Here is a 22,568-nt window from a genome sequence, read left to right on the forward strand (position 1 = left end):
AAGTGAGTGAGCACAGTGGGATCAGTATTATATACTACTACTGCTGAGTAAATAACATTAATCCCTCTGCACTCACAGAGTTCCAGTTTTTGGGGCATTGATTGGCCATGCCAGGCAGAAACTCTCACTTCCTGATCTGTGCTACATATCGAAGAGCATAATATACTTATTCCAGCAGTGGAGACACAATGTACAATGAATCTATGCAGAAGTATATGAGGTATATTCATAGTATTTTCATTATGGTCAGCTAATGTAACCCTCACATGAAAGTATTGAAAGTTTTTTTTTTTTGTTTAATGCATGCAGGGTGCAAATTTGACTAGGAGACCAACTATGTCATGACACCATGCATGCATGCGCGAAGCAGATTGAGCAGAAATTTAAAATGTGAGGTGGAGTATACTTACAGTACACATGCGTGAAAGTTCTGCATGAGGCTGCTACAGTTCTGTTATGTCATACTGGCCTCGCAAAGCGTTATGTCTAATGTCTTATTATTAAGCCATCCGCACAGCAAATTTCCAGCAAAATATTCCATCAACCAGGTTATTGGCAAACACAGCATACTTGTTGCAAAAAATGATTTGATTAATTTCTCTGATTAACACTAAATGAGATTTACAACAAGTTTAAATACTTTTATTTATTTTCATTACTGAATATTGATAACCAGCTTCTGGTGCTGTCTCTTGTAGTATTAGCTCAACAGCTATCTGTATGAAGATCAAGGAACGGCTGTATTTTTGTATATAAAACATAAATAAAATCAAGATAAAAAAGGAAATAGGAGACACTCAAATTACAGTCTCACTGACTTGCAGTTAGACATGCTGCCATCTGTATTATTCTGTATTCCTCAAAGACCAGAAGTAAAATAATCCCATCCTTCTATCAAAGGCAGATTTTTTAATAATTAAGTTTGCAGTGAGGTTCACATTCTTTTCTGTCTTCCCTTTTCAGTTAGTCAGTGAGTCAATAAGGAACATGTATGCACATGCACGCACACACACACACAAGCATAATGGTAAATATGGTTTATGAGGGTCACCTGAACGAATCCTGCATTATGAGAGCAACATGTTATCATTAAAAAAATGCATATAAATTATATTTATGACTTAATTAAGATACATTCCACTTGAATTTCTTGATATGACTAATATTTCTTGACGTGACAATTAACAGCCTTGTAGGGACATTTATTTTTATTGTTTATAAGGACATATGATGTTTAGCAGGACATTCACACAGAAATTCCTAATCACACACTACATTAAAGGGACCACAATATTTGTGAGGACTGCTTAATAATTGCTTGGAGAAAGTCAAACATTAGTGACTTAAATTATCCAAAATTATGCCTTTAATATTTTTTAATAATATAAAAAATCCAAATGTCATTTATGAAAAAACTACTGATGAAACCTTTGTGGTTTATATAATATATTAGGATTTGAAAGAATACATAATTTCTTTGCCCTAGAACATTGTGCATAATTGCAATATAGAAAATGAAACTCTAAATTTACCTATAAAGAACAGAATAAAGAGAACATTTTAATATAACCTTCACTAAATTCTCTATTGGCTAGCATGTCCATCTAAGCCTTTCAAGCCAGATGAGGCCTCACTCTACAAATAAATGCTCCTATATCCTTATCCATGATTGCAATATAGCAAATGATTTGTTAAATTCACTGTCATACACAATATAAAATAGAGATAATTTTTAAAATAAACCTCTCTAAATTCAATATTGACATATTTGTCTGTCTGGGCCTTTCAGGCCAGTTGCGGCCTCAAACTATAACTAAATGGCCCTAGAGTATTATGCGTGATTACAATATACCAAATGAAATCCTAAATTGGCCTTCATACATACTATAGAATAAAGAGAAATTTTGACCTAAATATCTTTACAATCACTATTGACATATGTGTCTTTTTAGGCCACTCAGGCCAGGTAAAACCTCAAAGAACAAATAAATGTGCTTGGAAAAGTTACTTGTACTTGTACTTGTACATGTTCTTGTTATCTGTATTTGAACTAGCATCGAGGACCCCGGGTAGAAAGCAACAGTAACTGATATCAGCATCTGTAAGTAAATAACCACATTGTAACAGCGATTCCTTAGTTTAAAAGAAAAAATGGCTGCAGCTGACTTCAAAGCAAAAAAAAGGGATGGCTCAGTGGAGTGTAGGTAAGTGGCCAGCGTTAAGACGCCAGATCAGGAACAAGGGGCTGTAGGAGCAGATAAGATAGTAAAGGTTTATTTATTTGTTTATTTTAGTCAACAGCGTAAGGGTTCATTAATATGGGGAATACAAACAGTGCGAGTGGAGAGCTTTTAAGAAGGAATAAGAGGAGAACAAAGTTAGGAGAACAGACAGAAAAGTAAAGTTAACCTCATAGAAGGACAAACAGCAGGCAGCTGAGAGGGAGAACAGTACAGGCGCTTAAAGGGACAGAAGTTATAAAATAGCTGTAGCACTTCTTAGTGTTACCATTTAAGTTAAATAACTTAATTTTAAGAAAAAAAAATTAAGGCAGTTTTGCTATTCCTAAATCAAATTTTAATAATGAGCCCAGTGCAATGCAAGTCCTGTTGGATGTTGGACTTTTTAGATGATGGCTTAGAGGAGCCAGTTGTCTATGAGGGCTACATCTGCAGGAGATGCCAGCTGATCGAGCACCTCAAGCTCAGGGTCGCTGATCTGAAGGAGAAGTTTGCTGGCTTGCCTTGTAGTAGACAATTGGTGGACCTGGCCCAGGTCTCTTTTACAGAGATATTGTGCTCCCCCCCCCAACCAAAGTGGCGCGGGAGGAGATTCCAGACCAGACAGGTAGAAATAGGTGGGTCACGGTCACAAGGCGTAAGGTAAAGGGTGCACACTGTCCTGGGGCATCAACCCCAGAATTAGAAGTGTCAAACCGTTATCTGGTCCTTGAAGAGCTGGACGGTGTCTCTGATGATTCTGAGAAGGTAGACATGGATGAGGAGCCACAATGGGCCACCTCAAAACCAATTTGTGAAACAGAGAAGTAGTGATAGTTGGGGACTCAATCATTAGGGGGATTGAAGCGCAGGTGTGTTCCAGAGATAGAGAGTCTCCGGGTGCATGGTGGGGGACCTCCCTGGAAGGGTGGATGGGCTCTTGGCCAGAGAGGGGGTGGATCCAGTTGTCATTGTCAATGTTGGAACAAATGACATACATAAGAATAGACTGTCAGTTCTGCAATCCAAATTCAAAGAGTTAGGTGCCAGGCTGAGGAGCAGAACTGACAAGGTAGTCTTCTCTGACGTTCTGTCTGTGCCATGTGCAAGTCCAGGTAAGGTTGAGGAGATTAGAAGGCTTAACGTGTTTCTCAAATCTTGGTTCAATGGTAGAAGGGTATAGGTTTATGGGTCATTGGGACTCCTCTTGGAACAGATGGGACAGGTTACATGTGAACTAGAGGGGCACCAATGTACTGGGGAGGCATATGAGTAGGCTAGTCGAGGATTGTTTAAACTAGGGAATGGGGAGACAGGGAGTTTAGATTTAGATCTATACATGGGGGAACAAACAACGGTACAGAAATAAACGTGTAGTAATGTAAATTCTAACCCAACATTTAAATATAAAAGGAGTAACACATTAAAATAGCTTACCTTAATGCTAAAAGTATCAAAAATAAGGTAAGTGAGTTGGAGCTATATATAGCAGAGCATAATTATGATATTATAGCATTGATGGAAACAAAGATGGGGATGAGTATAACATAGAGGGATACACATTTTTTAGGAAGAATAGACAGAATAGAAAAGGTGGTGGGGTTGCTGTTTATGTCAAACAGAATTTAAATGTAAGTCCTCTTCAGTTGAACGATGAGCCCCATGTTATTGAGGACATGTGGCTTCATCTGGAAAACATTAGGGAAAGAGGTCTTATTTTAGGAGTGTGTTATAGACCACCCAATTCAGACAGTAATTTCAACACACATCTTTTTAGGAATATCAAAAAGCCAAGTTTACAGGGAAATTTAGTTTTTAGTAGTAATAAGTGTCCAATACTGGGTGAAGCTTTCTGGATTTAGTAATTTGTAATAATCAAGATAGAATTGAGGGTATAGTGGTGATTGAACCACTAGGGTCAAGTGACCATAATATAATACAATTCTCAGTATTGTAAGAGTACAGATGCAAAGACTATAATTGTTAAGTTGAACTTTGGTAGGGCAAAGTTTGAGCCGATACAACAAGAGGATAGACTGGGATAAGCTTTTAAGTGTTGAGACAGTCGATGAGCAGTGGATTTTACATGTAATGCAGGACAGGTACATACCTAGAAATTGGAATAAATAGGAAATTTAAAAAAAAAACCACAGCGGATTAATAAAGATTTAAAAAAGAAGCTGCAAAGGAGAAGTTCTGCTCAGATTAAATAGGCTGAAATCAAACAAATCACAAGGACCAGATAATATTTACCCTCAAGTTCTTAAGGAGGCTAGCGAGTACATATATAAACCCTTGACACATATTTTTAGGAAGTCACTGCACACTGGAGAGATTCCGAAGGACAGGGAAATGACAAATATCATCCCATTATATAAAAAGGGTGCAGGGCAGATCCAAGTAACTATAGGCCAGTAAGCTTAACATGCATCAAAGGAAAATTAATGGAAGGAATTATTAAGGATAAGATTGAGCAACACTTGGCAAGAAAAGGAATCTTTCAGAACAGTGAAAGGGTTCAGAGGAGGGAGGTTGTGTTTTCCGAGTGGCCCCTTTTCTCTACAACTCTCTCCCACAAGACATTGGTAACTTTGACTTTCTTCCTACCTTTGAATCTCTCCTTAAGACACATCTCTTTAAGCTTGCTTATTCTGTTTGATATAAATTTTAGTTGCTATGTTTAATTTTAATGTTGTATTAACATTGTTTATATTGTAACTGTAATTTTTTATTTTTTTATTCCATATTATGGCTACGTAATATTAGCCATCTACACCCATTTCTTACCACTAAAATAGCACTGCTATTCTTGAATTTGCTCTATTACTATTAATGTGTTTTGTAAGGTGTCCTTAAGTGCCTTAAAAGGTGCCTATAAATAAAGAAACAAATAAATAAATAAATCTGTACATCAATACTAAAGTCAGAATGCCACTCAACAATAAACAGTTATTGACATAATCATGAAAAACAGAATAAGCATACCAGGGTTGTAGATGAGTTTCTTATGCTATTAAATATTCTATTATATTTAAAAATTTTGATGCAGTTATTTTGCTTGTGTCTTTCTTCTTTTTGTTTTTCCCCTGAGTTGTAGGTTGAATATTGTATTGATTTTACCCCTGAATTTCTATTTTTTTTTTTTTTGTTTTCTCTGGATGGGATTTTGAAGTAACGTCTTGTGTTACTGTGGCGGCGAGAGATGAGCAGTGAGGTGAAGTACATTCTTGGCTGAAAACTTGACATATCAGTTTTAAGGTTTTTTTTTCACATTTGGTCTCATACCTTTAAACTCATTCTAATCTGCAAGAATGGGCATGATTTTTTTTTTATTTAAAAACAACATTTCGCTTTAGAAGACAGCTTCATCTGGCAATTTCAGATACCATGATAGAAAACAAGTAAGTTCAAATTGAAAATACCAAACATCTCCTTTAAATCAAATGATGAAGGATGAGGTTATATTTAATAGTCATCCAAGAAAGGAAGACATAATAATTAGTACTAATAATTAGTACTGTGTGATAAAAGCATTGTGGATTGAATTAGCATCAGTGTAATATTTATTGACATGTACAGGAGAATTGATTTCATCGTGGAATAGAGGCGGTATTACATGACTTTATTTGAAATGGGATTTGAAATGGAATAAAATAAGAAAGAATTAGAAGACCTTACGTAGAGGAAAACACATGAAAGGATATGTTCAGCAGATAGCACTAAGGTATCACAGGAAGTGATGTCAGTCTGCCATACTAACTGAAAAAAGGATGGTGGAGTTTGATGTGAAATGTTATGGATATAAAGCCACATAAAACTAGTTGACTGGTGTTAAGTATTTAGGAAAAGCTGCATTTGGGTTTAATCCTCATTTTCTTGTCACATTAGGATTCTAGATTCTCTGAAATGTTATATTTGCATGGACCAGAAAGACTTTGCATATCATAGTTTGCATATTTTTTCCACTAAATTTCTATTTTTGAATGTTCTTTGCTTTTAAAAATTGTTTCTAATTTTTACTATGCTATGCTACGCTATGTTTTTCAGTCTTGCTACTGCTGATACATTGTTGTTTTTTGTGAATAAAAGTTTTTACAACATCTTAGTATGTGCCTCTTCACTGGCATCTGCTGTGGTCTTGTTGTAGAAGTAAGGTTTAATCTGAACCTGGGCTCTGTTACCCTGCCTTCGACTGCAATGGTCTAATTTAAGGGCTCACCTTGTGGCCATTTCCATCATTTTACTGTACGAGCCATGTGCGCCCAACTATGTTGCACGTGCTAAAGTTGTCTGTGAAGGGCTCCCTATTTAAACGCGGCTGCCAGTCGTGAACCGGGCCCTTCGTCGCACAGCATTATGATTTTTTATAAGGGAAACAAAATTACAAAACAAAACCCTTGGACATTGATTCGATAGGAACGGCCTACTCAGAATCACTGTCTGAATAGTAATTATGTGGTGGTGTAGGAGCATTTCTGCATCTCTCCGTTCACAGTCCGTCTCGTTTTCACGACGCTGTCGTTTCCTCTCACGATCTCTTCTCAGCCTTTCTCCAATCTCGCAGGTTGCTTTGTGGCAATCCAAAGAGTAAGGCAATATACACGGAGCAATGGTTATAAAAGGGGGACACATAGGTATCCAGGCTCTTTAAAGCATAAATAGGGATCACTTCACTGACATGTGAGCAAGCCACGGTACAACTGTGAGACGCGCAGCACTCCCCGGCTACAACGTAACAATAATAATTTCCGGAACGTGCTGTTACGTTGTCATTCATTTTACCCACTGTCTTTCTTTCATTCATATGTTACGTAGGCACGTACCTTTTTATCTTCGGCAATCTCATTCTCTAACCAGGCCTCAGGAGCTAACCAGCATAACACTGTCCACCACCCCTTTCGTTATTCCGGCACATTGTTGACATCCGTAAGTAACAACAACGTACTAAACTGGAAGGTGGTCTACGCATGCGTGGAATTCACGGACAAACAAAGATCAAGATCCAAATGAAGATTATATATAAAGGTTAATTTAAAGCACAGCAATTTGTTTAGTTTGAATGTCTGTGTTTTGAGGTGTGACTGGAGTACTACAGTCTTCAGTAGTATAAGCCTGGAGGAGATTCTTAATGCAGTGCCTATGTTTTAGCTGTCTCTCTCCATCCATCCATCCATCCTCTTCTGCTTATCCGAGATCGGGTCGCGGGGGCAGCAGCTTGAGCAGAGATGCCCAGACTTCCCTCTCTCCGGCCACATCTTCTAGCTCTTCGGGGAGAATCCCAAGGCATTCCCAGGCCAGCCGGGAGACATAGTCCCTCCAGCGTGTCCTGGGTCTTCCCTGGGGCCTCCTCCTGGTTGGACGTGCCTGGAACACTTCACCATGGAGGCGTCCAGGAGGCATCCTGATCAGATGCCCCGAGCCACCTCATCTGACTCCTCTCGATGCGGAGGAGCAGCGGCTCTACTCTGAGCCCCTCCCGGATGACTGAGCTTCTCACCCTATCTTTAAGGGAGAGCCCAGACACCCTGCGGAGAAAACTCATTTCAGCTGCTTGTATTCGCGATCTCGTTCTTTCGGTCACTACCCATAGCTCATGACCATAGGTGAGGGTAGGAGCGTAGATTGACTGGTAAACTAAGAGCTTTGCCTTACGGCTCAGCTCCTTTTTCACCACGATAGACCGATGCAGATCCCGCATCACTGCAGACGCCGCACCGATCCGCCTGTTGATCTCCCGCTCCATTCTTCCCTCACTCGTGAACAAGACCCCGAGATACTTAAACTCCTCCACTTGGGGCAGGATCTTGCTCCCAACCCTGAGAGGGCACTCCACCCTTTTCCGGCTGAGGACCATGGTCTCGGATTTGGTGGTGCTGATTCCCATCCCAGCCGCTTCACACTCAGCTGCGAACCGATCCAGAGAGTGCTGAAGATCACGGCCTGATGAAGCAAACAGGACATCATCATCTGTAAAACGCAGTGACCCAATCCTGAGTCCACCAAACCAGACCCCCTCAACACCCTGGCTGCGCCTAGAAATTCTGTCCATAAAAGTTATGAACAAAATCGGTGACAAAGGGCAGCCCTGGCGGAGTCCAACTCTCACTGGAAACGGGTTCGACTTACTGCTGGCAATGCGGCCCAAGCTCTGACTCCGAGAGCTGTCTCTCTACTGCCATCTAGTGCTTCTTCTTCTAATTCATTCGCGGACAAACAAAGATCAAGATCCAAATGAAGATTACTTATAGAGATAATAATCTTGCCTTAAAAATCTGAAAAAAAAACTGAAGTTTTTTTTGTTATTTATTTGTTCATTTACCACTCTACTAATTTATTTATTTTTTTAAATAATTGCTCCCCAGGCTCCAATAATGCCCAGACATGTATTCAGTGTAAGGCCAATACTCAGTTTTATTTAAACATTTTTCCCCACCTTGAGCAAAAGAAAAAGCAAAGGGAAACTGATAAATGTATAAGTAAACCAAATTAATATGCAAGTAGTATCTTGTATCTTTTTTGTTGAGTTGTGCAGAAGATCGCTTCCTATGAACAGTGGAGTAACACATTTTCACAGTCAGCATAACTAAAACTAATTAATATCAATACTGATTAGTGGAGGTGAAAATCAGAAAGAGGTAAATTGAAAATGTTCTGTAAATTTCTTTATAGCCTTTGTAAAATTCCTTGATGGTTGCAGGATTTATTAAGTCAAGGCATATTTATTTTGTTCTCCTTCAAGGGAAGAATCAAGAATCATGGGCAAAAGATCTTGAGCTTGAAGATTTAAAGCTGCTTTGTCCAGATGGTACGGAGGCAGGCCTAAATGACTACAAGAAATGCAGCCTAGCAGCTGTCCCGGCTAATGCAGTAGTGGTTCGACCTGAGGATAAATGCAGAGTGTATAATTTTCTCAACAGAGCACAGGTGAGTATGACAGCAGTAATAATGTTTCAGAGAATATTTTGTATTAAAATTTTTCAATGATATTTACCATTACAGATCTAATAGTTCACTAATACTAATACTACCAATCTAATAGTTCTCTATGGTGAAGGCTAACATAGCGATAGAGTAAGTCTCAAGTTCTTTCACTGGAATTTCCAAATACTCCCAGATCATTTGTTAAATGTGTCCTGAGTCTGCAACTGTTTTTTTAAAGTGGGTCATGACAGGTCAACCCTCTTCTCCTGAGGGAACCACTGCTATGATATTGCTGCTTTATGCCCATCTTCATTTTTTTCCTGAGGTTATGTCTAATCCATCTCCACTTTTCTCCTTTGGATTGGTGGCTAGCTCTTGTCTTGCTCTCTGGCCCAGATCATTATTTCTTGTTTTGTCAGCTCACTGTACTGCTTGTTGAAAAATCTTCACAGAGAATTTTTGATAACAGTTTGAATCTGCTTTGTGTCCTTGTGTTATTCTTAATGTTTCTGCACAGTACAATAAAACTGCTTTGATGTCAGAATTGAAGTTCCTCCATTTTGTTGCTGTTTGAATTTTTCATGACGACCAAATATTAAGTTCCTAAAACCACTGTTAACACTATCTCACAAACTTAATTTCCCTTATACCTTGTTCTACAAACTTTAAAATGTTTGTACAATAACCTGTAAAAATTGTTAACGTCAAATATCATACAATTTGTGTCCTAATGTTGTATTTAATCCTAATGCAAAATCCACAATTCACTAATATAAACATTTTGTTCCATAATTCTGTATAAATTACTGTTACTAACATAAAGTTAACATCCATCAAGAAAAAACAATATTTATCAAACAAGTGGTACATATTTGGTTGTGTGAAGAGTCTTCTAGCTTAAATTATATCTTCACCTTATACTAATGGATTTAGACATTTTGTCCTGAGTGTCCCTATTTCCCAAAACAGTTGTTATATACCATCCCTTAAATTAACAAATTTCCCTTTATTTTAAACTGTACATATATTATTCATTCCATTATTAAAATCAATAACCAAGAAAGATGAAATTGGACCGACTTAACTGGCAATACTGCAAGTGCTAATTTGATCATTAGTAATGTAATATTATAAAAGCAAGTAATCACGTGTTAAATTCTTATTAACAGTCTAAATTATATACAAACATTAGTCCATAAAGGTGACTTGTCATCTCTCATCAGTTATCAATAGGCATATTAAAAACATTTGTCCAAAAAATGTACTTTTATGCATTGCCTTTACTGAATGCTGACCATATTGTGGCAATCACATTTTCTAAACTCTTATCGTAATTGCTGTACAAGTTAAACCTTAAGCAATTTAAATTTGTAATAATCATGAGTTATTTCCATTAATAAAGCAACATGTACAAATATTCAATAAATATTGATTTACTTTCATTTCCTTTTTTTGGCTGACACCTTTATCCAAGGCAACTTACAACATTTATTGGTTTCATTTGTTTTGGTTGTGTGGTGACCTCAATGTTTGTAGTTCAACGCCATAACTACTACACCACACTGCCAGGTTGCTTATGAAATGAGTCAATTTACCTCGCTGTGCCTGCAGATAATTAGAGTTATGGATGGTATAGGAGGAAAGGCTATGTTTCAAATCCTCTCTGAAAGATATTGCTATAGAAATATAGATATTAGGGAGTAATTATTATTCCTAGGGCAAGAAAAATTCAAGTACCTGGTCAGCAACCGTATCATACTATCAAACAAGTAGACGAAACCAAGGTTAGAATGTCCATTTGGAGAAGGAAAAAGAAAGAACAGTCACAACAATGGAACTGCCAACAAGAAGTAAGCATAATTAAGGTGGAACAATACCTTCTATGGTGAGGATTTAACATGCTAGTCAGGTCTTGGGGTCCAGTAACCCAATATCTCTTGATGTGAGGAATGAGCCACTGGTCTGGATGCTATGCAGGCTGCCCTCTTTGCTCCTGGACCTACAATGATCTTTCCGCATCAATGGTCACCAGTACAGTTGGGTTGTTAGCAGCAAGGATCTGTGATCCCTTAGACTGGAATTTGAGTACATTGTCCAGTAGTCAATTGATCGATGGCCTGGTTCATGGCTCAATCCCCTCTATGCTTCCAATTTATGTAAAGGAGTCATCTTCAACTCTCAATATATTATTAATTTTGGTGTTGATTCCAATGGACCTGATCTTCTTCTTACTGATATTCAGTCCTAGTTTGGCCTATTGAGTCCCCATAGCTGCCAGTTCTGTCTTATCCTGCATTTGGCTTTAGTTGAGTGAGAGAAGGACTAAGTCATCTCCTAAGTCCAGTTCATCTAGCTGCATGCACAGCGACTACTGCATCTGGAAAAGCAGACCATAAAAGAAGCCTGTGCAGAGTGTAGAAGGAATAGGGAAGCTTATATCTTGTGAGACCCAATTAAGAGGCTATCCTCCAATAAAAATGATCATCCTTGACGTATAGTTCTCAGAAAGTACTGGGAAGGAAGATGGGATAGATCAGCTCAAGGAGCTCAAGGGGAGTGGGGTGTGTGTGTGTGTGGGGTGTGTGTGAGTGTGTGCGGGGGGGGGGGGGGGTTCATGGGGACCTAAAAAGAGCAGTAGGATACTCCAAATTGGCATTGGTGGTGGACATGGAAGGGGAGAGCAGACGACAGTTTCCTCAGAACTGAATCTTAGGGGAGGAGCAGTATGACCCAGAACAGTGACAGTGGTGCACATATGAGATTGGATGAACAGCTGCTTTATAACAAAGGACCATCTGCCACCAACAATTATAAATATTAGTCCATTCCTCTCACACCTGATCATTACTATACTGTATAAACCTGGAATTTATTATAGTGAATTTCCAGTTATAAATACTGAACTTGTTTGTCAGTAATTCCAGTGGTATGAGCAAAAAAATGTGTGAATCATACAATTACAACTTATTTTTGTATAGCACTCCTTCCTGAGTGCAGACGCAGAGCACTGTGAACAATTCTCAGTTAAAGTATAGATTTTACTCATTAATAAATAAAGAACTAGTACACATAAATACAGATTTGTTAAAACACATAGAACTTACAGAAACTGAGTAAACATAAAGTCCACAGTTAGAAAAACAGATTAATGCTCTGGATTTACAACAACAACAACAACATTTATTTATATAGCACATTTTCATACAAAAAGTAGCTCAAAGTGCTTTACATAATGAAGAAAAGAAAAATAAAAGACAAAATACAAAATTAAAATAAGATAACATTAGTTAACACAGAAAAGGAGTAAGGTCCGATGGCCAGGGTGGACAGAAAAAACAAAAAAAAACTCCAGATGGCTGGAGAAAAAAATAAAATCTGTAGGGGTTCCAGGCCACGAGACCGCCCAGTCCCCCCTGGGCATTCTACCTAACATAAATGAAAATAGTCCTCTTTGTAGTTAGGGTTCTCACGGAGTCACTTGATGCTGATGGTCATACATACTTCTGGCTTTTAATCCATCCATCATTGTTGGAACATCATGGAGCTTTGGGTAGATGGTGGTGGCGCAAGCCACCACCAAAAGGACACCGGAAAAGGAAACAGAAGAGAGAGTAGGGGTTAGTACAGATTTTGAATGAGTAGGTATTATAATGAATTGGATATACAGAGTATCAGGATTAAATTACAGTGAAGTTATGAGAAGGCCATGTTAAAATAATGTGTTTTCAGCAGTTTTTTAAAGTGCTCCACTGTATTAGCCTGGCAAATTCCTACTGGCAGGCTATTCCAGATTTTAGGTGCATAACAGCAGAAGGCCGCCTCACCAGTTCTTTTAAGTTTTGCTCTTGGAATTCTAAGTAGACACTCAGTTGAGGATCTGAGGTTACGATTTGGAATATAAGGTGTCAGACATTCCGATATATAAGATGGAGCGAGATTATTTAAGGCTTTATAAACCATAAGCAGAATTTTAAAGTCAATTCTGAATGACACAGGTAACCAGTGTAGTGACATCAAAACTGGAGAAATGTGTTCGGATTTTCTTTTCCTGGTAAGGATTCTAGCAGCTGCATTCTGCACTAGTTGCAAACGATTTATGTCTTTTTTGGGTAGTCCTGAGAGGAGTGCGTTACAGTAATCTAGCCAACTGAAAACAAATGCATGAACTAATTTCTCTGCATCTTTCGATGATATAAGAGGTCTAACTTTTGCTATGTTTCTTAAGTGAAAAAATGCTGTCCTAGTGATTTGATTAATATGTGATTTAAAATTCAGATTACAGTCAATGGTTACCCCTAAGCTTTTTACCTCCGTTTTGACTTTTAATCCTACTGCATCCAGTTTATTTCTAATAGCCTCATTGTATCCATTTTTGCCAATCACTAAGATTTCGGTTTTCTCTTTATTTAATTTGAGAAAGTTACTATTCATCCATTCTGAGATACAGGTTAGACATTGTGTTAGCGAATCAAGAGATTCGGGGTCATCGGGTGCTATTGATAAATACAGCTGTGTGTCATCAGCATAGCTGTGGTAGCTCACGTTATGTCCCGAGATAATCTGACCTAATGGAAACATGTAGATTGAGAAGAGCAGCGGACCCAGGATAGAGCCTTGTGGAACACCATATAGGATATCATGTGTCTTTGAATTATAATTACCACAACTAACAAAGAATTTTCTCCCTGCCAGGTAGGATTCAAACCAATTTAAGACGCTGCCAGAGAGGCCCACCCATTGACTAAGGCGATTCTTAAGAATATTATGATCAATGGTGTCAAATGCGGCACTCAGATCTAAGAGGATGAGAACAGATAAATGGCCTCTGTCTGCATTTACCCGCAAGTCATTTACTACTTTAACGATTGCAGTTTCTGTGCTGTGATTTGTTCTAAAACCTGACTGAAATTTATCAAGAATAGCATGTTTATTGAGGTGCTCATTTAACTGCATAATGACTGCCTTCTCTAGAATTTTACTTAAGAAAGGCAGGTTAGAGATGGGTCTATAATTTTCAAGAGCAGAGGGGTCGAGATTATTTTTCTTAAGTAGGGGTTTAACTACAGCAGTCTTAAGACAGTCTGGGAAGACCCCCCGTATCTAATGACGAATTTACTATGTCAAGAACATTATCAATTAGCATGCCCGATACTTCTTTGAAAAATTTTGTTGGTATTGGGTCAAGGGCACAGGTGGAGGGTTTCATTTGAGAAATTATTTTATGTAAATCAGGTAAATCTATCCTAGTGGAAGAATTTAATTTGTTTATTACGGAATACTGGGGTTTATGAGGATCCTTAGTGTTGGGGAGATATACTATGTTATTTCTAATATCATTAATTTTTTGATTGAAAAATACAGCGATAGCCTCACAGGTTTTTCCTGGAAGTACTTAGGAGGCATTCCTTTGAGTTACCTGGGTTTAACAGACGATCAATCGTCGAAAATGAGACTCTGGGATTACTAGCATTGTTATTTATAATCTTAGAGAAATAGCAGCGCCTCTCAAGACGGACTGTGTTATTGTATTCTGTTATTTTAACTTTTAATATTTCATAGTCAATAGTTAGTTTAGTCTTCCTCCATTTACGTTCATCTCTACGGCATGTTCTCTTTAAATCAGACACTCTTTGGGTCTTCCATGGTATAACAATGCTAGAAAATTTTTCAACTGTCTTTTCAGGTGCAACTGAGTCAACAGCAGCCCTCACTTTAGTATTAAATCTTTCCACCTTACTATTTACATTATCCTCGCTATTATAGTTGGCACTATAAACGGACTGATTGCTTAGAATGTTTGTAAGTTTTAAAGCTGCTGATGAGTCAAAGAAGCGTTTTTTAACAATATGCTTCTCATGAGTGTTTTCTATCATTATTTCTATATTAAAAAGTAGAAGAAAATGGTCTGATAGACCCGTATCAATGACCTGCTTTATATCCACTTTTAGTCCTTTAGTAATTACTAAGTCTAACGTATGACCTGCTTTATGTGTAGGCTGATTAATGAGCTGTCTCAAATCAAAAGAGTCCAGGAGGTTCATAAATTCTTTTACTTTTTGGTCACATTGATTATCTATATGAAAATTAAAGTCGCAGACTATTAAGAGTGTGTCATAGTTCGTAATTAAGATTGACATCAAGTCAGAGAATTCCTCAAAGAAAGACGCGTTGAATTTAGGAGGTCTATACACGGATAATACTAGAACGTGAGAATCTCCCTGAATAACAATGGCGAGATACTCAAAGGACTTGAATTTACCAAAACTGACATTTTTACATTTTAACCTGCTTGAGTAAATGTTTGCTAGTCCGCCACCTCTCTTTCCTTGGCGATCTGCACGAGTAAAACTGTAATCCGGAGGCGCAGATTCGATTAAAACAGCTGCGCCATCTGAGCTAAGCCACGTTTCACTTAGTGCAATAAAATCTATTTTTTTATCACTTATAAGATTGTTGATAAAAAACGTCTTGTTAGTTAAAGCTCTAATATTTAATAGTGCCATATTTAATGTGGGCGGCACGGTGGCGCAGTGGGTAGCGTTGCTGCCTCGCAGTTGGGAGATCTGAGGACCTGGGTTCGCTTCCCAGATCCTCCCTGCGTGGAGTTTGCATGTTCTCCCCGTGTCTGCGTGGGTTTCCTCCGGGTGCTCCGGTTTCCTCCCACAGTCCAAAGACATGCAGGTTAGGTGGATTGGCGATTCTAAATTGGCCCTAGTGTGTGCTTGGTGTGTGGGTGTGTTTGTGTGTGTCCTGCGGTGGGTTGGCACCCTGCCCGGGATTGGTTTCTGCCTTGTGCCCTGTGTTGGCTGGGATTGGCTCCAGCAGACCCCCGTGACCCTGTGTTCGGATTCAGCGGGTTGGAAAATGGATGGATATTTAATGTTTCGGAGGAGCAGAGATGAATACTATGTGCGTTATTGATATATGGAACAGGCACTAAGTTATTTTTATTAGCGTTGCTCTGTGTGTATTTTTTGTTTAACCTATAGTCTGTTTTTATAGTTTTAATACATTGTTCATCTAAAGTGGTAACTTTTTTTAAATTATTGGTGTTTATGCCGTATTGCCTAGATTTTCTATGTGCATTAAGATTGGTTATTACAATATTTATGTTGTGCACTTTTATGGAAGATTTTATTAAACAATTATCATGACCAAGCACAGGAGTGGCATTTCGGAAGGGGTTAAAAGCAGAGATAGATAGTCAAGACAAACGAATTACCTTGGATATGTTTTCGGAGAGGACCCTGGCGCCGAAACTGTTCAGATGCAGGCCATCTCGCTTGAAAAAACACGGTCTTTCCCAAAAGAGGTCCCAGTTGTTGATGAACCCGATGTCTTGATTCTTGCAGAAGCCCTGCAGCCAGTTGTTTAATCCTAGCAGACGACTGTAGTACTCGTTTGATCGTCTGATGAGAGGGAGTGGACCCGAGATGAATATCTTTGCCGATGGGGTCCTCTCCTTTGTGTCTTTAATTAATGCTGTGAAGTCTGCCTTGAGGATCTCCGACTGTCGGTGCCTTATGTCGCTTACGCCAGCATGCCAAACAATTGCTCCAACTGCCCTGTTCTTGTGCTTTTCGTAGATTGCCGGCGCACGTCTCATTACATCTCGGACACGAGCACTGGGAAAACAAGAAACAAAAGATTTTCTATTAGGGCATGTGATATTGAGGTTCCTAACAATAGAATCACCTACCACTATTACATCACCAGGAGCTGAAGGCGAACTGGGGACGCATAGAGGGTCGAACCGGTTCTGTGTTGCGATGCTTTCCTGTGCCAATGGAGGTGTTCTGGCCTTGAACCCCCACCTGCATAGCTGAAATACACCGAGGTCATCATCGGTGTCACTCCTACGAGGCGCAGGGGTAAAGTTGACTTAAGCGGCACAACGCGGGGTTGATGTTACGCCAATAACAGATGGCGAGGACGGTTTATCCAACAGCCGAGCCTTCAGATCTCTAAGGTATCTTCATCTGGACAGAAGTTTCTGAATTTGTTCATCGAGTGCCTGGAGTTCCTCGACTACAATTACAACGCGTTTCATCTCACTGTCAGCCATTGTCCGCTTCTGTTTCTGCTTCCGCTTCGTGCCCTAGGAAGAATGAGAGAGAGAGAGAGATTGGTTAGATTTACTGTAGGTTAGGTCAAGATTTAGTATAAGACAATTGACAAGCAGGTTACATATGTTGATTTAGATCAGGTTCTATCTGTTATTGAAGAGGACTGAGAGTGTGAATGTAAAAATTGAAAAAGATCTGTAAGTTGAGGCTGAGTATCTAATGTTTAGATAACAAGACCTTCATGAAAATGTATGAATTGACCATAACAAACCATAAATATACTCTCCTTCCCTCAAGTTAACTTGGAGTTTATTTCTTCTGCTGTTGAAGCCCTTCCTTCTCGCAACACTGCATTCAGAACTCTTGTGTAGCATGATCAGAAGATGCTTTTGCACTCTATCCAACTACTTCTTAGTTACTTTTCTGGACCCTTCCCTAGCATCCTCCTCTTAGAACTAACCCTAGTGGTTCCAGGTGTTCCTCATTTCCAGAACTCCAATGTTATAAGCCCATACAAAAATACTGACACCTGGGAACTCCCCTAATTTACCACCATCCTTCCATTATTCTTTCACCTGGACACATTACATTCTATTATTTAGAGATAACACTAACCTCTTAAAACAGGTAATTTGTTGCATTGTATCAGGATATGTTAGAGCACGTCTTTTGTCCAGAATCTCTTGAGACAAGCTATAATTCAGAACTACCTTCATATTGTGTTAACGGTAAGATAGCTGACCTATAATTAATTATGCATATATACTGTAGCCAGTGGGGTGGCCTAAATATTTCACTTGCCTGAAGAAGGGGCCTGAGTTGCCTTGAAAGCTTGAATTTATCATTTTTAGTTAGCCAATAAAAGGTGTAATTTTGCTTGACTTCTCACTACACTCTACATAATAAACTCAACTTTGTCTTTGATTATTAGATTTCTAATTAATTTAATGGAGTTTTGTTTTCTTTCACAGAGAATGTTTTCAAATACCACAGAAGGGTTCTCCCTTTTTGCTCCTTCTCCATATGAAGGGAAAGACCTCATGTTCTCTGATAACACACAGAAACTTCTGAAAATTATGGGAAACTATCAGTCATGGCTAGGACCATCCTATCTGACAGTTAATCGAGCATTTGATTGTGAAGGTGGGCATATCAATTCTTTTATGATGAACTTAATACTGGCATCTTACCAAATTTACTCTAAAACTTCAGTGTTGTATTTCAAAATATTCATGCCATAATAAAAGTTAACTTTTGTCAAAAAATAGTGCCTTTAAAATACATACAATTAAATACAGTTCATACAACTTAATGTTTTGTTTTTTTTAATATATATATATATATATATATATATATATATATATATATATATATATATATATATATATATATATATATATATATATATATATATATATATATATATAAAATCTACCATGAAGTAACCAATGGTAAAACATTAAGCTGCTGTGTTTAGGACTTAATCAGTCTTATTACCTGCCTGACCTATATTATTTGTTTTCTGCTACTGGTACACTCTTGTGTGTAGTTAGGAGTGAAACAACCAAGTTCTGTTTTGCATACATTTCACAAAATTGACAACAAAATTAATTTTGTATGTGATTTCACAATCAGAAAATGCAAAACTCACAAATTTTGGGGAGGGTTTATAAAGTTTTTATTCGACTGTAAAACAAGAAATATTGCTCCACAGAGCCTCGTTCACATATCTGCATTTTCCACTGTTTACTTCAGCAGTGGAAAGCAATTAATTTGTAGTATATCAGCAAAAATTTTTTTACGGCTGTTGGTCACATGATCAAGGAAGAGTGCAGTGTATTTTTAAAAAAATATGACATGTTGCATATGTCTGCATGATGGTGCATAAAATTAAGCCATTGTCAACACAATTTTGTTTTCTCAATAGGAAAATGCAGAAAATGGATACTCATCCCTTACTCTTACCTAGCAACCACCCTTTCCTGTTTCTTGCAGGCTAGGACATAGTCACTCTAGCACTATGGAAGAATGTGTAGAGTATTGTGTCTGTTTCGGACACATCTTTAGGGTGCTAATATTGTCATCATAATTGGCAAAGTGGGCATTATACTTCTCAGTGGAAAATATAAAAATGACGAGAAATGAGTTCATTGACTTTTTTTCTCTAGAGGCCTTTAACCAAACACTAAGTGGCAAATAGACGCATGTAGAATTAGGACAGGAAAATACTTCCACACAGGAACTAACCATTATTATTCCTCTGTCTAAAACTCTATTTGTCAGTCAGTCATTGTCCAACCCGCTATATCCTAACACAGGATCACGGGGGCCTGCTGGAGCCAATCCCAGGCAAGCACCGGGCACAAGGCAGGAACAAACACCGGGCAGGGTGCCAGCCCACCGCAGGGCACACACACACACCCACACACCAAGCACACACTAGGGACAATTTAGGATCGCCAATGCACCTAACCTGCATGTCTTTGGACTGTGGGAGGAAACCCACGGACACAGGGAGAACATGTAAACTCCACGCAAGAGGGACCCGGGAAACGAACCCAGGTCTCCTTACTGTGAGGTAGCAGTGCTACCACTGCACCACTCTATTTGTTCAGTTCATTTAAATCAAGAAATTCGGTTTCATGAAAACCATGCTTATTTTTCTAATACGTGGATCTCCTATCACCCTGTTTTCCATTTTTTGAGTTAGGATTCCTTTTACTTTTTTATGCCATAGAGGTACCAGTGTATGCTCAGTTGTGCAAGATACTTGTTCAAGGTGGTATTATTAGTGGCCACACACTTGTGTTACTGTTACTAGTCTGTCACTACAACTCTGCAATAAAGTCTCCTATAGGTCATGGGTGCCAGTTTATTCTATTCCGTAATCCAATGCAGACCATGAATACACTGCTCATAAGGAAATTCTCACACAAATATGATATTCTTAGAAGGAGCATACAAAAATCCAGAAGGATCCATTGCTTTCTCTTAATATATATTTTTGTTTTTAATCCCTTTATTCTTTTTCAAAAATTTAAAAAAATATTTAAAAATGTTACTGTTTTGGTGAGACATTTATGTTGTCTCTGTCTGATATTAATAATCTAATATTCTCTAAGCATTAAACATTCACATATCCGTTGCTTTCATCTGACTATTCCTTCTGTACACTGTGTGCTTCCAGTTACTGAGATTTAAAGCGTCTTCTCAATTTTCTTTTCCAAGCATTGCCTTAGTATGGCACTATCTATTTTATCACCTATTTGATTTAAATAATACCTTTATCTTACAAAATTTTACACTTCTATGGCCTCCATTCTCAACTTTGTATTGTTCTCTAGCTGTTTTGAGTCAGTCCAATATACATTCAAAGGCCACTGTTCTCGTATTAACTTTCTCTTCACCAAGAATGCACCCCATTCTCACAAGCTTTGTTTGCTTAAAAATTAGAAAACTTTAAGCCATCCAAAATTAACTACATAACTTCTTATCGAAAAGCAAAATCAAGTTCAACTAAACACATCTGTTAGAAAGCTAGGAGAAATGTACATATTTTCATTCTATATTAGTCAGGTGTGAGTGGTCCCTGTGATGAACAGGTGGACCATCCAATGTTTTTTGCTGCCTTACACCTGGCCGTTTACATGCAGTCAGTGATGGCGTCAGTGAAAATGGATTCTTGCTTCTTCTCATCTACAAAAACAACCTATAGATTGTCAAATGAATAGACAAGAGTCTGAAAAAGGCTGGGGGCAGCCTCCTGTATACTTGAAATTTGGCATCAGAATAGTAAATTAGTTATACAATTGCGTACAGATTCGAGGCCCAAACATAATTGACTTGAAGGAGGTAAAGATGGTGGTTTTATGGAAAGGCAGAGGAAATGACATCATTAGGGTCGGGACCAGAAGTGATGTCGTCAGGAACAGGTGGGATTTCCCATAACTGGTCAGGCAGAGGAAAGAGAGAAAGGATGAGTGCACTCCGCCACCCCCTAGTCTGACGTGGAATTTCCTTTATTTGAGCCCTTTAGCTGCCTCCCATGGGAATGTGTGTGACAAGATAAAGAAGAAACTATTAAAACCTAGCATATGCTCTTTAGAATCCTTGTAAGTTATGGAATTCTACTTTTGCATTTTTGTTACATACTGTATGTATACTTTTTGTGGTCTACAGCATTGAAATAATGTTTTACATATTTTTTGGCATCATATATGCTTAATGTATAAGTTAGAGTTCAAAATGCACTAGTGATTCTCACTGGAATATTAACTTTATTTGTTCATGTCATATCTGCAATTGGGAAACAAGCACCATTTATCTATTTGTAAAATATTTTTTCTTTCTGTTCTAACAGGTTTGTGCTAACAGCCTGAAGAAACAGTGATTTTCCATGAAATCCAATAATTACTCAGAAAAGACCTGTCCATTGAAATGTATTTGTTGTATTATTATCTTTTTTATTTCACGCTCTTTGTTTAACTAGCAATATCAATTAAATATATCAAATAACTCAATTGAACAGAATTTCTGATTATTTTTTTTATTTTCTCTTCAACAAAAAGTCCATCAAAGAAATTTAACAGTATAAAACCTCTTTTGATTAAAACTAAACAATAATTTGACATCTTTTTTTCAGATCAGTTCAAATCTTGGGTCCAAAAAGAATGTTGTTAACATGGATCTGAGACTTATCTTTTGGCAAGAGTGGATTCAAGTCAGAAATCAGCCCATTGCAGAGCACACTGGCACACAATAGTGCATTTCAGAGTCACCCCTCAATCCAGTCTTTGATTTTTTTGTGATATAGATTGAAACTAAACTACCTGGAAAAAAGCTACACATCTGTGGAGAAAATATGCAGACACATTTAAAGTAATGAGAAAGCATAAAGGTTCTTGTAACTTCAAGACACTAGCTGTAATATTTGTGATTCATAAATCAGTAATAGTTGATATTCCATAACATGTTTTTTAACATTTTTTTAACTGTGTTCAAAACCACTTAATTCATTTTATTGTCATGAGTGAACAGAGTCTATTCCAGCATCACTGAGTGCAAAGCAGGAAAACCTAATCAAACAAGTGGAGGCATTTTATCAATTTTTGCATGAAAAAAGAGACTTCTAAAAAGAGTTTATCAAAGATGGATATACTTATATAGCCTTCATTTTGATCATATCTGATTGTAAGTATAACTGACTTTGATCATAAGCCAGGGGGAGAGACAACTTTAAAGTTTCTGAAACCAGCATACACCATTGAGACTGAACAAATGAACATTCACAATGTAATACATGACATTTTATCTTTCAACAACTTGTATGTCAGTATTTCTATGCTCAAAAACTTCAAAGCCC

General features: G+C 38.0%; 1 protein-coding gene across 1 annotated transcript in view; it reads left to right on the top strand.

Moving 5' to 3' along the window:
- Positions 1 to 21,713, top strand: part of otomp (otolith matrix protein) — a 121,247-nt gene extending 99,534 nt beyond the window's left edge. Inside the window, exons 7-9 of the mRNA XM_051922084.1 lie at positions 8,917 to 9,143; positions 18,178 to 18,349; positions 21,567 to 21,713. Of these exons, the coding sequence (XP_051778044.1) occupies positions 8,917 to 9,143; positions 18,178 to 18,349; positions 21,567 to 21,577 (410 nt within the window). The 3' untranslated portion in view covers positions 21,578 to 21,713. The remainder of the gene's footprint in view (positions 1 to 8,916; positions 9,144 to 18,177; positions 18,350 to 21,566) is intronic.
- The last annotated feature ends 855 nt before the right edge of the window (positions 21,714 to 22,568 follow it).

The sequence above is a fragment of the Erpetoichthys calabaricus genome, chromosome 2 (genome assembly GCF_900747795.2).
Source record: "Erpetoichthys calabaricus chromosome 2, fErpCal1.3, whole genome shotgun sequence".
NCBI classification, from domain to species: domain Eukaryota; kingdom Metazoa; phylum Chordata; class Cladistia; order Polypteriformes; family Polypteridae; genus Erpetoichthys; species Erpetoichthys calabaricus.